This window comes from Puccinia triticina, chromosome 12A, assembly GCF_026914185.1.
Source record: "Puccinia triticina chromosome 12A, complete sequence".
Taxonomy (NCBI): Eukaryota; Fungi; Basidiomycota; class Pucciniomycetes; order Pucciniales; family Pucciniaceae; genus Puccinia; species Puccinia triticina.
The window spans coordinates 2,412,793-2,431,560 of record NC_070569.1 but is presented as its reverse complement, the minus strand read 5'-3'; the positions used below and the strand labels follow the sequence as shown (position 1 = coordinate 2,431,560).

The 18,768-nt window shown below is 44.4% G+C and overlaps 1 protein-coding gene across 1 annotated transcript; it reads left to right on the top strand.

Annotated features, from left to right (window-relative positions):
• Positions 1-18,207: 18,207 nt before the first annotated feature.
• Positions 18,208-18,730, top strand: PtA15_12A216 (uncharacterized protein; the record flags this gene model as incomplete). Its single annotated transcript, XM_053161803.1, has 3 exons — positions 18,208-18,211; positions 18,342-18,574; positions 18,638-18,730. The coding sequence occupies 3 exons, from the start codon at positions 18,208-18,210 to the stop codon at positions 18,728-18,730; spliced, it is 330 nt and encodes a 109-aa protein (XP_053025784.1).
• Positions 18,731-18,768: the final 38 nt, after the last annotated feature.

Genomic DNA, 18,768 nt, shown 5'->3' with positions numbered 1-18,768 from the left:
TCAATCTCTGCAGGAGGCTTCTGGTGCAGCACTTCCCGTAATCGAGCTAGTTGTTTTCTTATCGAATCGGCCCTTCTCTCCACCCAGTAAAGTGCTTTCATTTCGTCTGAAGTTGGAGGTGGTGGATAATCTTGTGGCTTCTCTGGATTGCCGAGAAAGAACTTGATAAAGCTTTGGATGCTCCGCGAATACTTGTTGCAGTGTTCGGCTAGAGCTTGTTTGCCTGCGATTCCCCTTATTCTCTTCTCAGCTCGTCTGTCGCCCTCATCTGATTCCAACTTATCCCTGTCTCGCCTGGCATTCTGGACTACCACCTTTGGGGACAACCGAGATGTTTCGGGCAAATTGCTTGGCTGCGTCACGTTTTCCGAATTTCCTCCTACACCACCACAGAAGTCAGGACCGTGAGCAGGAGTGAGATTGGGGGGAAAAAATGTAACTAACCCTCTGGTGCATTGTTTGTTGGGTCCGAAATTCCATTGGAAGTAACAAAACCATCAACAATGGCTGAAATCCAACTTTCATCTTGATCAACTCCTTCCAAACCGTCTCCCTGTTCCTCATCCCTCGAATGATCTCTTTCACCATTTTCAGAAGCCATGGCAAATTGGAAGTATTTAATCGGTTACAGAGTGAAAAATCAAGTCGGTAATAATGTGTTTCTGTTCAACAGTGTAACATATGGTATATTCTATGGAAAATTTTGTTTGGGAAAGTTGCAAGCCAGGTATGGGAGAGGCAAAGGATGATGAGAAGAGCGTGAAGTGAGCTTGGATGAATGGTGAAGCGGAACAAAAATTTGGGGAATAATGGTATCCTGACAAAGACCAATCGTTGGTATCAGTTGGAGGACAAGATTGCTGTATATACATGTAGGTGTGATCCTGTGATGCAAACAAAGGACAACACACACAGGTGCCTTTTTTCGAATATTCTAATTTTCCCCCAAACCCTCCCACCCCTGCAAGGTACATATCCAACCACCAACCAAACAAAATGTCAGCCAAATAAGTCCACACAATATTTTGATGAAAAGACTGACCGCAGTTCCCAGGCCCACAGCACTAATGGTTTCCGTTTCAAATCCGAAGGTTGAGGCTGGATTCAAAAGAATGGCAACATGTCCAATGATCCTCTCACTATCAATCACCTCCGTAACTTCATAATTTGTCTGGACCAGGCGACAATTGAGATCTGGGTAGTCCCTATATGGATCTTCATCCCTTGCTACCTCCTTGAATGGCTTGACTAAGAACCAAGTTTTCCCGGGTGTCTGGTCTGATTGGAATATTTGCACCACCTCCCCAAATCGTTGATCTCTACCTAGGTAAAACTCTACTAAGCAGTTTCCTTTGTGGTGATCTTTGGTGGTGAATGTCTTCCCATCAAGCTTGAAGTATTCAACGATTTCAACTACGGACTGCAGGTTGGGTACTTCTACGCTTGTGCTCTGCCTCCTCCTAGTCCCCTCCTTCCCAGCCACCGCTCGCTTCCATTTGGACATCAATGGTCCCTTCAACTGAGTTGTAGACACACTTTTGGGATTGACCTTTTCCTGCAAGACGTGATGATGTTTGGCAGTATGTTCTTGAATTATTGCCTGGAACATTGAGTTGATATGCCATTCCTTCATCAATGTCTTGGGTATTTCGTCTGTAATTCACATGAAAAAACACTCAGTTTTTACACACACATTGAGAAATATCAATTGAGAGCCCACTCACCAACGTGATGGTTGGTTGGCAGCTTCTGCAACATTCCATTCATTCTCTCCTGCGCCCAGGCAGCTGTGGAGCAAGGTGGACCAAACCGACGGATGACATCAGAGTAATGTTGTGTCAGATGGAGATTGGGTTTGCTTGCTAGTGCAGGCCAGTATTCTTGGAGGACTTGTCGGTATTGCAAAATCAGATCGTCCAGTTCATCAAGGTCTGAAATTTTGATCTTCCGAAGAGTGAGGAAGTGCGCAACTTTGCACAATGTAGTTGTTGATTTCAGAAGTGAAGATATCCTCTGTTTGCTTTCCTCAGTTGCTGAATCGTCATATGATTTTGTCCACAGGGGGATCAACGAAAGCGGATAGTAAACCTTGTACAGGATCAACCATTCTGCTGCCTTCAAAGACCCATGGCTGGCCAATCCCAGATTACGCGGGACACGGTCAATCCATGAGGGCACAATGGTGTGTAAAATCGTTCTCCGCACTATGTCCAACTCTCCTGGCAAAAGTTTAGGCTGACCCAAATTTTGAACTGGTGAAATTGCACGTCGACGGGCTCGGTGCCGGGATTGAGTGGCGGTGTGGTCACTGCCACAATCAACATCTGATTCAGTGGTTACCTCCTCATCTGCATCACACAACGCTTTTTTCTTGAGTCTAAGTTGATAAGAATGCTGAGTTGATCCATCTGAAGTCGCCTCAGAACCAGAGCATGAACGATTGCCGCGGAGAAGTCTATTTGAATTGGATCCTTGGGCCACTTTTTCTCCCTTGCTTGAAGAAGCTGGACGGATTCGCTTGTTTGGTAAGTCAGGATTGGCACTCTCTTCTTCAAAATCGACTAATTTTCGTTTCCCTTTGTCCTTCCCCATGGGCTTGGCTGCAAATGGATGCTCGCTGTATGTTGCATCATTCTGCCATTCCTTGTCTTTCTCTTGCATATCTTGAAGTTTTGACCCAGCTAACTGCAAACCCATTAAATTGATTGAGTGATCTTTCAAGTCACCGAGGATTAGAGCATGCATCAATTCAATGGAGCAAAACTCAATTGGCTGCCAGTACGGTAGCTCATTCAATACACTCCATCTTGCGCCATGTGCTTTAACGTACTTTTTCCTGTCAGTCGCATTTTTGAGTTCAATCCAGGCAGCGGCCTTTTTCCGATGTTCATCATCTGTTCTTGGAGGAAACTTTGATTTATCCATCTCGGCAATGTCACGCTTGCTCAAAGTACAGAAAGAGCAAAACATAATTGAAGAATGGCTTCCAAACCCTGCAGCCTTGCGGAGAGCTGGAAGATCGGCAATAAGGGGGAAGATTACCGCTCTTATCATTCTTCCATTTGGGTGAGATGCAGTTGATTCAAAGAATATTCCGGTCCAAAATTCTTGCAATTCGTTCACCAGAGGCCGCAACAGGTGGTTAACCTCATCTAGACTCGGTTCCTTTGGTCCTGGAATAATACCAAACAGGAAGACATTCTCAATCTTGTACCGCTGAGTTGGAGGAAGGTTGAGACAGATCAAGATAATAGCTCCAATTGAATTGTGCTTCCCAAGATTTGATGTCCCTTCAGCGTTAAACCAGTCGAGATACAGGCTAAATACAAGGTTTCCTGATTTGCTTGTGTAGATCCCACTTCCGTCTTCCAAGTTTGGAAATTCCTGCCAGACACGTCCATGCCACACATCCTCCATTTCGTGATGTGACTCCCAGCTAGTTGCAGAAAGGCTTGAGTCCAGCAGAGATTCAAACAGAGGTTGGGAAAGACGCTGCTTCAACCAGGACTTGAGGGTTAGATATGAGTAAGTGCGAAGTGGCTGAGATATTTGGTCTTTGTCGAATTTGTAGAGCGCCTGGTCACATGTGGGCTCAATGTTTTGCAGCTTTGCCCATTTACAGTAGCCTTGGTATTGAGACAGGAAAGTCTGAGTACATTTTGTCGGAGGGTCAAGATCACCTTTCTGAATCGGGGGATATAATGCAAAACACTTCTTGCAACAAATTTGTGTTGTCAGATCTGGAAAAAGGCCAAGACGATGGAAAACAGCATCTCGGGTCTTTGGAATGTTGTTGATAATTTCGGTTGTATCAATATTGTGATCCCGAGAGCTCCAGAGGGCTCCTAAAAGTGAGACATTCTGCCTTGCTGCCGCTAGGAAAGAGGCTGCACCTGCCTTGCTGAGTTTGTTTTGTAAAACAGATTGCGCCATTTGAATCATGACCTGTTTACAGAAATCCTCCTCCAAAATTGGTGAAATCATTGTGTGAGCTGGGCCTGAATCGGAGGTGGATGCATGAGGAATAACCTGATCCAGGCTTGCATCAGCATCTCTACAGCATCACAAAACCAACTATTTATCTTGATTGATGATTACGTACAGGCAATTGGTCTGATCCGCCTGGAGTTTTCCCTGAATGCTGGGGCTGTTGCTTCTTCTGTTGCTGAGTTACATCCTTCATGTGCTTCAGGAACACCTTCCTTGACAAAACTCTCCCTGATACAACTCCAACCCCCTCCTCTTTGTGTTGGGCTTTGTTGCAGCCATGTATTTCACAGCGACAAATGTTACTAGGTGTGTTGGGCATGGTGGCGAATACGGGTTTTGTTTGATCAATAGATATTTTTCAATCCTATGTTGAATTGAGATGTCGAATTTTAAAAAACAGAGGGGAACATCTAAAGCATCACTGAGGATATGGGTGATGCTGGAAGCTCTTCAGGTTTCCGGTGCATTTGTACACCTAGGACCAAACACACATGCGGCTTTTATGAGGAAGATTCAGCTGTACACTTGTTTTGTGGCAAACCCGACTGCATGCATAGAATGATTGCATGTGTTATGTTGATACAGATAAAAGACTTCCATGCACTCAATGAAACCAAACATGACTTGTTCTAAACCCTCACTGCCTCTCCGATGTGGTCCTGGTTTTTCCCCGTCTTAAATCCAGTTGCCTGATTCCTGTTGTCATAACCCCTGCATTGAGGTAAATCTTATTCAATCCCAGTGTATTCAAACTCAACTTGCATAACATTCTCCTGCCTTGTTCACAGTTGGTCTCTGGCCCTGTTTAGTTGGTTCGAAGATAAATAGATTGCACTTCTACCTCTAGCCTCATACCAAACAAACCAACGTTCTAATTTATTAGAATCAGCCAAAGATTCCCTTGCAATTATCCCTTACACATCATGGATCTGATACCTGGTACACCTTGTAGTAAATTAATTCCTGTGCGAGTGACATTATCTCCTATCCAAGCTAAGTGGCTTCAAGAGCAGCAGATGATGATTGAAAACTCACTCATGGAATTCGAGCCTGGTCCCATTGATCAAAAATCATCTGCACCAAACGTGGACACCTACCAACGTGACCGTCGTACTTGGGATTGGTATATCATGTGCCAGGGAAAAGTGACTGCAGGGGCCAACGATATGCATGTTCCCAAATGGGCAATCCCAAATGTGAAAGCAATCTGGGATGCCAGAAGAAACCGCCTGGGAAAAGGTCTAGTTACTTGTTCAAAGCTGCTCATTACCACCTCACAGCTGATTTACTGCGTGTCCAACCAGGGCCAGTGACCTTTGTTCCGCCCGAGTTGGCCCCACCATTGGCAAATCAATACTTCCAAACTACTTAGACACATCCATGACAAGAGGGGTAGTTCCTGCATATAGTAAGTTGTAGTCCGTTTGAGGTTTTCATTGCTTCTGCCTGTGGCTAATTGCTCTCGCCCCAAGGATGATTGAATTGCGACTGGCCTAAGATTTCTACTGGATGTGTTTTTGATATATTCTGCCTGTTACTGTTTTTGCTCTTACTGTTATTGGTAGTGTTATTCTCTGCACAAAATGACAAAGCTACACGGATTCATGCCCTTTTCCTTTGTGATCCATCCCATTTATGCATGTTAGAACCTCACCATAGTATCAGGATCCCAAATTGAACGGTCTTATGTGATGAAGATCTATTCCAAGGTTCTGTTTGCCGTGGTTTGTATCCTGCAAAATGTGTAGCTCCAAACAGGACATCTTCTTTCATCACCGACATGTATGATCCAAATATAGGACACCAGTTCCGATTGAGACAGGCCATCAAGACTTGAACCTGGGAGGTGGCATGGCTTGCCTGCCACACAATTCAAGGGGGGTTCAGATGGATGCTACTGTAGTATTTTTGGGTCTTTTCCATGAATAAGAGTAGTGGTGTGTGCTCAAGATGAGGTCTGAGGGAGTCCTTGATGTCACCCAATTGTACGCGCGTACAATTGGGTGACCAAATTTCATATGCATTGCGCCTGTCAATTACATGGTTTCATAGATCCTCGGCACTACCCAATTCCAAAAGCTGCCTGGTCATGCGACAAATGTCACCCCATTGTACGCGCGTACGTTAGAGTGACACCACATTCACTCAACACCTTTCTTGACTGACACCCTGCTGGCTGTGTATTTGGATCATGCATGCAGGGCTAGATCCCCTTTGTTCTTTATGTAAAACCTCTGTCCCTTTGACTCCAAGACACTCTTCTGCGTCTCCTGACATCGCCTTGGGATTTTATTCACCATATAATTCCATTGCTCTTTGCCTTGCCCAGCTCGTTCCCTCACTCTGTCCCCTCTAATTCTAATGTCCTCATCACAAGACCACTTTGCAGATGGGAAACCTCCCACTAGCACTAAAAATGTCAATCGGGTATACTCAACCATCTTGCCCAATTCCAAATCCTCACTATCTCGTTGTATCTCTGCATTCATCCGAGCTCTCCTTGATGTAGAATACAACGCTAAGAAGACCCCTTCCACCACATGGATCCTTCCCCCCTCAGCCCATGATTTTCATGTAGGATCAAACCTCCCAGACTCCATCCTATGCCGGGAAATCGATCCTGTCCCCCAAGAGTCAGTTACATCTACCAGCGAGAAGATTTCACCTGCATTCCGAAGTATCTTCACCCAAGACCTCTCCAACTCAAATTTCCCTGGAGTAACCTATGCGTGGGCACACCCCTGGGATTCTCAATGGAATCAACTATTTTTGAAGTTTGTCTTGAAACACTGGAGGAATGTGTATACAACCGGGGCGTTCAGTCAATATTTCATGGACCCTTGCGAGGCTACAAACAAATCCTTTCAGCTTGGTATTCTCCACAGATGGTTCATGGGCCGACAGAAAGGTGTCCGACTTGGCTCGTTCTCACACAACCGGAAAGCAAAGAAGAGCAAATCTGAGAAGAAAGCCAAAGTACGAATACAGGTATGTAGTGTTTCACAGAATATGTCTTTCCTGCTTCATCCAGGTATTAATAGAATTCATCTTGCCAGATCTCACAACACCGTCAAGAAACACTGTCCAAGCTCAACTTCAACTCTAACACTGCCACATTATTTGACAACATCAAATCGACCTCGGACACCGAACAAAAACCACCTCGATATCTGACGAAAATTCCAATGCTCTGGAGATCTGATGAATTCTGCTCCTTTGCACAAAATTTGGACAGCATATTTATCCAGAAACAGACTATCACCAAGGGGTCCCAATTTGTCCACGAGTTTGTTTTAGAATATCGTTGCAAACCTTCAACCTCAGCACCTCCCACCAGCTTCAAGGATGTCCCTCGCAACTTGCCATCCAACTGCTACTCCCCTCAATACTTGTCCACACTTTCTGAGTCCCAGAAAATTCTCCTCAATCCAAAGGATCCAGTCAATTTTGTTGAGATCCTGACTCTTGGATGAGTCTCCTTCCTGTGAGTCATGGGATATTGTATTTCAACCTATCATATCTTTCATCAAAAGCTGAGCACATTCATAACTCTCATTTCCCCCCGATGGCACACTTAGCCTTTTTTATCCAGAAAAAAACCCAATTCAGTATCTTGCCCTGCCGAAATACTGATTGAAATAACCTACATTGCTAGTTCTCCTTTTCTCCTCTGTACCTGGTAGATATTCATTTCCAAACTTCCCCTGATGTAGTACCGATATACATGAACTGGATGACTCTGTCCCAAGCGGTAAAGTCGATCAACAGCCTGCCCCTCTGCAGCTGGGTTCCAACTAGGTTCCTGGTGGATTTACTGTTATCAGTTTCATTTCTTTTGTTGTCAATACAATCTCTGTACTGGCTTACCATCATGTACACATTTTGAGCGCAACGTAAATCAATTCCTACCCCGCCAGCTTGTATTGATGCCAGTAGGACATTGCACCTGTCATTGGTTCGAAACTCTCTCAAGTTTTCATCACGCCTCTTGGGGGTTTCATCGCCAGTGAGCCAGGTGGATTTGATCTGATTTTCCTCAAGAGCACGTTCAATACTGCAAAATATCATTAGAATTCAAACACATGCCTATTCACAAGAGAAAAAAACCCACATCCCTAAGAAGCCAGTGAAGCTAGAGAATACCACTGCCTTTGGCCTTTTAATGCCTCGAACTTCTCTCAAGAAGACCTTAAGATTTTCCACTAGGTGAACAATCTTCCCTGAATCTTGCCATCGCCATTCTGGTTGAAAGGTGATTTCTGACCGTGCAAATAATGGATGATTGCAAAATTGACGAAGCATTGTCAACTGCCGGAAAAATTCTGCAGAATCCCATCTTTTGCCACTTGTGCGTAGTCTTCCAAAAAAATTTATAAACGTCTCGTGCAGCATTTTTGAAATCCCCTCCCATTCTGGACTGATATTCACCACCACAATATTCTTGAGCTTCTCCGGGAGATTCAGAAGGGCGTCCTTTGTTCTTCTCAAGCAAATGGCTTGCATTAATCGATTTACCGTTATGATTGCCTGTTGAGCACCACCGTTCATTTGAGGCACAAGACAGCCCTTCCATATCCATTCTTTGTTCCAAGGGTGTATATTCAACAGTGTTATTAAGCTTTGCAGGTCAGTCAACCGGTTCTGAACTGGTGTTCCAGTTAAGCAAAGGACAAAGCGCTTCTGAAGGCTTTGAATACTTTGCGTCCGATTTGTCATGGGATTTCTGATCAAGCTGTAATCCTCAAGATTAGTCAGTTGCATGTTTTGCAAAATTCAAATAGATCTTTATACTCACTGGGCTTCGTCTAAGACTAATCTGAACCATTTAAGATTAAGAGATTCGATGTTGAGCTGGTTGGGATGTTTCCTATTTCCACTCATTCCAATCATTTCGTAAGTTGTCAAAACCAACATAGTTGACTGAAGGTCGTGCCGTGTAATCTTCTTTCGTTCCTCTCCATGGAATACTTTGTACGGAATTGCATGATGATTGAAGTGGAGCCGGATCTCATTCTGCCAATTCGAAAGGGTTGCCAGAGGACAGATGACTAGAGTAGCTGCCGACCGATTTTCTTGATCTGCCTGGCGAAAGGTTTGACCTTGATGACTTGTAGCCAGAATAAATGCCAGTGTTGTCAACGTCTTGCCTAAACCCATATTGTTGGCAAGGATTGAACCTTGGGCTCTGCCTTCCTCCAGGGTTTCTGTCTCGCTTAAATCTTGCTCCTCGTCAAAGTAGTCACGAAGCCAGGAATTATCATTGTTGTACCACAAGGCTTCGGTTTCATTATTTTCAGGATCCTCATTCCTCAGGAGAAACTGGAGGGCAGATAGCTGATGGGATTTCAGATTTGTTCTGCACTGGTTAATTGCTGCCGCAAGCGAAGTCGGTGGGTTGGAAATTTCATGATCGACAGAGGATTGAGATATGAGGTGAGGAATTTTGAAGAAAACATCGGGGTTATAGTTCCAGATTGGGCTGAGCTCAACTTGAGCAGTTTCAAAAGCTGACTGGACTCAAGGTATATTTTCAGCACGACCGAAGACACAGCCCCTCAGCTGAGGCTGGACACAATTCTTGGTCACAAGAAATGCACGCAATTTGACTAGAGCCACATCTTCGGGGGGGATTTCAGAATGGGTTACCGGAGTTGAACAGCTTGAAACAGGACCTAACAAGGGACCTAGGTATTGACTCTGCCTTTTGCTCAGATCACCAACTCTGGTCTGCGTTTCACAATATATATGGACTTGTTGGCGCCCTCTTTGGAGGAAGACCAGCTGGGGTAAATCATACGCTAGGGTGACAGGACTGGAGAGGCTTAATGTGATGATGAATTGGCCCAGACAGAAGGTTGAAGACATGCTTCAGAGTGATCAGAGTGATCAAGTTTGTGTGAGTGCTATGCCAAGTGGAAGGGATAAATTAGCAACAGTGGATGAAGTGTTGCGCTTTTAAATGTTCATTGAAGGCAGGAAGGGGATATCAATTCAATCTTCCATATCGCCTGATCTATCCTTCGACTTGTTTGGCATTTTTATTTGGGCTCCTCACCTCAGCATCTCACTTACACATGTATCTACTGAGCTGCCAGATGGGATATGCAAGAGAAATATTTGTAAGTCAAAAGGTTGTCATTCTTGATGCTGAGCACACTCAATATTTTCCCTTCACCACATGGCATCTCTTTGTATAATCAAATCTCAATATTCTTGCTCATACAGAGCTTATACATGTGTAGGGAGGTTTTTGTGTTAACAATCTATCCAACTCACACAATTGTTTTTGCTTGAACTCACTTCCTTATTTTATAGTTTGAGAGTAGGCCAGAAGGATTGGTATTGCGCCTCAATGAAGCTTTCAGTTATGAAACCCTTCTCCTGCTCTTGTCCAAATACTGAACACGTTTGCACCTCTGATATTTTCTTTATACAAATCTATGCAGTTGCTTTTCAGGTGTGATATCTATTTCATGAATACAGTTTGCCCTTTGTAAATATAAAATTTGGGGATGCAACAGTTACCTCCTTTGGAAATGTAAAGATTAAGTTAGGATTAACATGAAATTGACTTCAAGATGATTTCAACAGAGGAGAAGGATAGTTCACATTGAATGGTTAGATATCACTTCAAATTAGATTCACCTATACTTCTTGCCAAGAAATGGAAGAAATCAACATCACATTGTATGAAATTCTGCACCAGTTCAGACAAAATCTAACACCAAATTCAGCTGTGGCACTCCCTAGGGAGTGCCCCCAAAGCTTCCCTGGTGTTGGATTTGCTTCAGATTCGACAGTTGTTCATCCGCCACCTTCAGACCATTCAGATGAATTTGACGCATGGGAGATATTAGGTGATCCAATGGAAGCAATTAATGTGCAACCTCAAAATACCAGTCAAGCAGGTATCAATGCTGAAGATGATTGGCAGCCATTCTGGAAACAAGAGGTAAATTTCTGCCTATATATAATGTACAGTGGGTCATGTAATGTTTTTGGCACTACATTTATCTGCAATGAACAATGCAGTGCCAAAACAAATTAGATGACCCACTGTATCAATGTGCATAGTGATTCTCATTTGGTGTTTGAATCGTATTGAATTTCCAGGAGTTCATGGCATGTCTTATTCTGGGATTCTTGCACCATCTTCTATCACGTGTGGCGTACATCCATATCAGGGCTGTACTTAAAACAAAGAAAATGGTTTTGCCATATTGGGATGCTGCTAGGCGGACCAGAGAAAGACTAAGAAATTATCTCAACATTATTAATCAGGAAACAATCAGTGTATGGGATAATAAGATATTCCACATCAGTGTAAAAGGAATATTGGCTAATGTTGGTCATTCATGTTATTGTATTCAATGGATTTTGAGCTGAAATCTTCTATTACTTTGATTAGGAATTGCTAAATCCATATGTATCCAACCACCTGGAGTACTATCCACATGATCCAAGTGGAGATCCAATTGACAGCCTGTGCCAGAGCTTCAAGTGGCGAGAAGATCTACCGCGGGATGTGAGGGTTCAGATGGTGTACAATCAAGACAAGCATTACTACATATACGAGCCCACACGGCTTATTTCTGGGGAAGTGGTGATCCCAACTTTCTTTTACAAATGCAAAGGCAAGCTCTATGCCAAATGCTGTGATCCTGAATTCCGGCCCAATGATTCAGGAATAGGATTTCAAATTATTATGCCTGCAGATATTAAATTCAGTAATACTTCAGCCCAAAGAGTGGTTGATATATGTGAATTTGACAAGATGTACTCAGAAATCCTCATGGAAAATCAATTATATCTACAAAAGGAATGTGGCGGATTGATTTATGGTAAGTATATATATATATATCAATCACAAACACACATTAATTTTTAAATTGACCAGGTTTTGGTATGTTCATAGAAGAAGATGTTAGCCATACAATAATCAATGAAATTGAGCTACCAAACCCATGGAGAAAAAAGGCTGACGGTTGCATCATCCGACATGTACCAATTACACTCTATGCAGATGACACATCTGGTAACTGTTCAAAACAATGGAACAAGCATATCTCATATTATTTTACATTATCTGGTCTTCATCCACACTGGTCTAATCAGGAACACAACTGTCATTTTGTGTCAACCTCCAATGTGGCCAGTTGCTTAGAGTTGGCAGATCCCATCATAGAGGAAATTAAGTAAGTTGGCATCACCTAGAAATTGATTATCAGTCCATTATGATAGTTCCACTCATACACGGGGTTTCCTTCTGTCATATTGCAATTAGTGAAATGAGTACCAAAGGCCACTTTGCTTATGACAGTGTACTCAATCAGAAAGTCCTCATTATGAGTATGGTATTGGTGGCACTTGGGGACTCACCCATGCATGCGGAGATGACAAGCACACCCATGCCTGCAAATGCCAACAGTCCACGCCGCATGTGTCAACTATCTGTCACCAAGAAGGCTGACAAATCCTTGGTGGGCTATGTGAAGGATTATTTTGGATTGACCACAGGGGGAAACATTGTGAGCAAATGTATGCATGTATTTGTATGGTTACTACATCTGACCTACCCATTATGCACCATCAAGCCCCCTCCTCCAAGAGTGTGGGAAGACACCATATATATCAAAAATGCATAAATTTTGGACAGAATCTAAAACTGAAGCAAAGACTGAGTATGATAACAAAACCAAAGAAAATGGGCTGAAAGACAACATAAATGTGGAATTTGTTGAGCGGTATCATCAGCGGAACAAGCCAGGACAGAGGGAATCCATAGAAGCCACAGAAAAGACTGGGCCACATTGCCTATTCAACCGTTTCTACACACTGAAAGGTCAGCCCTCCTAAACCATGTTTTCCATTGTCTAATGTTTGGTGTTGCTGAAAATATCTCCTACCTGAATAGGATTTGATGGGTGCAAAGACACCCCTGTAGAAATATTGCATGTCTTACAACTTGGGGTTATTCGATACCTCCTGCGTGATTTCATGGAGGGCCTCACAGAGGGAGATAAAAGGAGACTGGAGGCCCATTGGCAATCATTCAACAGGGATTCACTCAATATTCCATCTTTGAGGTCAATATTTATGGTAAACCACTACAAGAGTTTCATTGGAAAACACATGAAGATAGTCATTCAAGCTGCCCCATTTGTGTTCTTTCCATTCATGAACAGAAAGAAGAGGGATTTATGGATGTCCCTGTGTTACCTGTGTACTTTTGTTTACCAGACAAGAATTGAGAACATGGACAGATATATTGAAGACCTCAAACATCACATAGATCTATTCCTTTATCATGTGCTGAGCATGAATGCACAATGGGTCAATAAACCAAAATTCCACATGCTCATACATCTCCCTGAATCTGTCAGGAGGTTTGGGCCACCATGCTTGTTTGCATCAGAAAAATTTGAAGCTTACAATGGTATAATGAGGAATGCATCAATTCATTCCAACCGCCAAGCGCCAGGGAGGGACATAGCCCTAACTTTCTCCAATTATCAAGCAATGAGGCTCATATTATCTGGTGTGATTCTATTTAATCATAAATTGAACGCTTTTTTCCGACCTTCAAAAAATGTCACAGATGTATTCAAACACAACAAAGAGGTCCAAAAGCTCATGGGAATAGACCTTTCTCAACCTATTGCATATCCAGTTATATATGATGGGGAGTATTCAGCAGAAGAGGGTGTGGCTCCTCCCATTTACCTTGTTCAACAATATCCCACAGTAAGGTGGAGATTGATTTCAAGCATCAAAACAGGTGAATATGATATAGTCCGCAAAGGAATATTTGTGTTGGTGAGTTGGCAAATATTATTGTGATGAATTTCAGTATAAACTTATGAATACAAAGTCATATGTAGATATCTAGGCCAAAAACGCACCCCATGGTGGGATCTGTGGTATCAATATGGCAACCTTCACATTTGTCAAGTTCATTTTTCATAGAATTCAAAGCATATCAGCCTGCGGGAATCAACCAATTTTATCAAATGCGGGAATATAATGATACCAAAAAACTTTTCTACGGCAGAGCTGAGGTGAGTCAAACAACATGCATGATTTATAAACATGTGGATGTGGCACATAAAATTATAACATCTGCAGCTGACCAGGCAAATTTTCCACAAATAGGATGTAATATGTTGTCTGAACTTCCAGCATAATTGCCATGACTCCCACTGTCAGGTAGCAATTGAAGCACCGAGCAGAGTAGGTAGACAAGAGGGTCTCAGCTCCCATTATGTTGTTCAGCATGATCACACAAAAAATTATGGATATATACTTAATGCTTGCTCATTAAGATCAATAATCCATCACAGGACTGAATCCAGGTTGGTTTTCCCCTCTATCACAAACCAAAATTGGGAAGATGCCACCAAATCAGGAATGGAGAAATGGCTGAACAAATCTCAGGCCAAACCAACAATATCCGCCAAAGAACAACCATGCCATATCCCCACTCATCAGGTCACTCATATTCCCAAACCAAACAATTTGCGGGCCACTCAACCCAGACAATTTATTCCAAATACTAGTAACCCTCATATTAAAATTCCAGAAAATGTTACATTATTACAAGATCCCCCATCATTGACTGGGCCAATTCAACACGGATCAAATTACCTGGGGAGTCAAATGTATTATAGCCCACAACCTGGCTTTAGTGGATCAAATTACCCTGCCAATCCTGTCCAAAGAAGAATGAGCATGAGTCCAGTCCAAAGAAGAATGAGCATGAGCATATCAAATCCTCCCACTTATCCCATGCCTCAAAGCCCCAGCATAACCAATCCACACAATTTTCCCATGCAGTACAGTCCATCGGGGCCTTCTAAGAGACGAAAAAGTATATCTCAATCAGGATCCAATCCCACAACGAACACTCCTGTTTCATTGTACAAATCCTTGGATAACATAACAAATGAGGGGCAGTACTATTCTGCCAATGTTCACCATCCATTTAAAACTGAGCCAGACATATCACAGACACCATTAATACCAAGGATATCACAATCATCTGTAGCTGCTTCCAGTCCAACTGGAAGGAATACAAACTTTATTGACCCAAGACTGTGTGAGTCCTCATCATCAACACCCAAGACTTCCACAAGTCAGAGAGCCCCACTAGACACCAATATTTATGGACCCCTGCCTCATCCACCAAGGAGAATTGATTACATATGGGAGCTACCATTGCAAATTCAACCATCGGTGGAACATGTTTTTGATGTTCAGGGAGATGGACACTGTGGATTTAGGGCTGTGGCATTCTGTTTGGGAATAGGAGAAGGCCAATACATGCATATACGGTCATCTCTAATGGCGGAATTGAAAAAGAGGAGAGAATTCTACACCAAAGCAAACCCTTTCTATACAGTTGATGAACATTTAATGAGTTTGGATGTTCCATCACCTGAACCATGTGCGGTTAAATATTGGATGGGAATGCCAGGAATGGGAAGGCCAATTGCCAATGCATTCCAGAGACCAGTCATTTTTTATTCAAAACGTGAAAGCCAATCATTCTTCCCCGACTTTGTTGGACCCAATACCAATCGCCCCATTATATTGGCATTCATCAAAATTGAAACCATACGCCATTTTGTTGCTCTAACATTTCCAGACATGAGGGAATTCCCAGCTCCCAAACCCATTGGCATGATTGATGAGAAATATTCAGATGCACATTGTGCCTGGCGGGAGAAGTTTGCAAGCTGCTTCAAAAAGTATGACAGAGCACTACTCCAGCTTCCAGAATTGGAAAAAACATTTGGCTCTTCCAAAAAAAAAATGGATGAAAAAAGGGCTGCCAGGAATAAAAATGTATGAATTAAAAAGATATTCAATGATACCTGAATTCTATAAGCCATCATAGGATATGGGAAACAGGCCCCAATGATTTACAAAATAAATTAAATTTGTACAAGTTGGTTTTTACCACTGAACAGCCACCACTGCTCTAAAAAAGGGAAATCTTCTAGATTTAGCCTGTATTATACAGTTTTTAAATAGGTTAAACCACTGCAAATCAGTGCACCAGTCCATTTTATTCTTATTTAGCGCGTTGAATCATTCCAGTTGTGAAATGTAAATTTTATATCTTGAATGCTTGATAAAGTCAAACAAGAAATAAGAGCAGTCCAATCATACAGAGAAAAATATTGATGGCTTTGGTGAGGCAATGTATAAGAAAAAAACTAGACATTATTTTTGCAAAGGGCAGTGGCCTTCATCACACCTCTCAATATCAACTGAGCTGGACCCCACTTCAGGCCCAGTGATTGCAACTTCTCACAACTGGTGCCCTCAAAAGCAGTCCAGTGGAATATATCATGCTTGGAAATGAAATCTTGGACAGGTATATAATCAGGAGGAATGTGACAAAGTGAAAGAAAATGTTCCATTGATGATGGCAATGCCAACATACTAGCTAGGCTTCCCCCGACTTCTTGACGTTTCGGAGGGGGGAGATGATCTGCGGCAAGTAATTGTTTTTGGGTCAAATGGGCTTGATGGGGATGCGGGTCGGGATAATCCTGTGCAGACAGATTCCAGGATCAGTACAGCTTTGGGCGCTGCAAGAAGTACGAATAAGCAGAAAGAAGAAATAATAACCCGACATACTCTTTGCCCGGCTTGATAGGCTTCTGGGAAGGTGGGAGAAGCGTTCGCATCGGAATAATCCTGTGCACACAAATGAAGAATTCCATGGTCAGCGGACAGGAGAGACAAGCATAACTAAGGAATTCAACTTACAACCATGGTTAATAAAGCGGTGGGCTCAAAGGAGCAGATGTCCTCTGGCATCTCAATGAAAATTGAAACCCTCGCATCAGGGGATGAGTTCTCCGCGGTGCTGACAAACTTGTCAAACACACCGTTGGGTTCATTGAAAGAAAACTCGGGTTGGATGATTGAACCAGGGGTGAGGTGATTATAGTCCGCCGACTCGAGTATAATCCAAGACCAATACACCGCATTGTATCGCTCTGCTTGTCCCACCACAAGGTCGATGGGGTAGACATGCTCCGACTCGGTCCGCAGGTGCTCCTTGACATGTGACTTGAATGTGGAGAACATCATGTCTGTCAGGTGCAGTTCCAATGGTGGGATGCAACCTTTGGACGAGGAGATCCGCGTGCGTGTCACGGGACCTTGGCCGCCCTTCTGTACCATTGCATAGAGGCTGTATTGGATTCGAATGGGGATGGAGGAGTTGGGACCTCGGGAGACGGTCTCCCTCCCCGCATCATCGGAATCTGGGGCCTCATCGGAACCTCGGGCCAATCCGACCGTTTGTAAAGAGGAGGGGTGGTCGGACTCAACGCGTGGCGATTGTGTTTGCAGGTCTGTGGGAGCGGAGCGTTGGTCGGTCATCACGGGCGTGATGTGAGAGTTTTAGCGGTGGTGAAGGTCTTGAAGGTCTGCTCTTCCAAGAAGGCAAAACTTCAACAGGCTCTCTGACTGACCGGAGGCACAGAGCCGTGGAAACCTCATAGAAAGTATTTCAGTGTGTGGTTTCGACAGCACACAACATTGGCTCCCACAGACTCCACCGGGATTAAATCTACTCGCGTGGAGCCCATCGATGTTTTCTCATCAGAGTGACGAGGATTTGACACCCCTGTGCATTTTCGACGGGGTGCCCACAATCACGGGGGGCACGGCGAAATCCACGTTGGTTTCACCAATCTGGTGCGACCCGTTGTATCCACACGGCCGCGCGGTAAGAAGTACCCCCGGCGTGTAGGCGCATGCAATCAAGCTCGCATTCGCTTGTCGTCCGGAGGAATGGCGCCATCGATGTGGTCATCCCAAGGCCTACCGAGCCCGGGCGGCCCATGCGCGCCCCCAGCGTTTCTTCGGCTGCCAGCAGCACGGGAGGAGGCGCATGAACCGCTGGCAGGGAACGGGGACGCAAAGCGAGAGCCAGAGCTCTCGAATGAAGCGACTGCTGGACCGGGGTCGATGTCTCGGGCTTGCCCGTCGGTGGGCAGATAGGACGCCCAGTTGCGCAGGCCCCAGTGGCGACAACTGGCGCGTGGAGGCCCAGCCAGGATGCAACCCTGGACACCCACGACAGCCCACGACGGAAAGCGTTATGAGTGAACGCTGTATATCCATACCGACCGCGCTCGAGGACCGCAACTATTCTCAGCAGTCTGGTGTCCACTGAGCGCGCTTGCTCGGCAACAGATGGGTCCGTGGTCAAGGCCGACAAGCAGCCTGGCCGCCGTCGGGCAGGACCATAAATAGGGCGCACCTTGGTGGCACGACGGCGGTCACCCTACCCCCCCCCACCCACACACACACACGACGTTCCGCATCAGCCACGAACTCGACCATCCATCGTCCCTTGAGATTCCGCGATCATGATGTGCCCAAACCTCTCTGCACTAGCAGCCCTCGTCGTCCTCGCGCTAGGGTCTGCATCCGGCAGCCCGGTCCCCCAGGACAGCGCCGCGACAGCTTACCCTCGCCCGATCGCTGTCCACCCGGACCAGGCCGCATAGCCCGCAAGCAGCGTCGCCAGCCTTCGCTTGATCCCTTCCTCATACTCTGGGTAAGCATCCTTCGTCCGCCCACATTCCTCATGCTTTACACTGACTCGAAACGACAAGGTTAGCAGAAACAATATCGTTATTTTGCCTGTGGCAGAACACCTCTCAGGGCGCCAGCGTATCCTGGACTATATTGGTCACACGAACTAAATCGTTGAAGCGATTTCTAATTATTCTCGTCTTGTCTCCCGCTGCG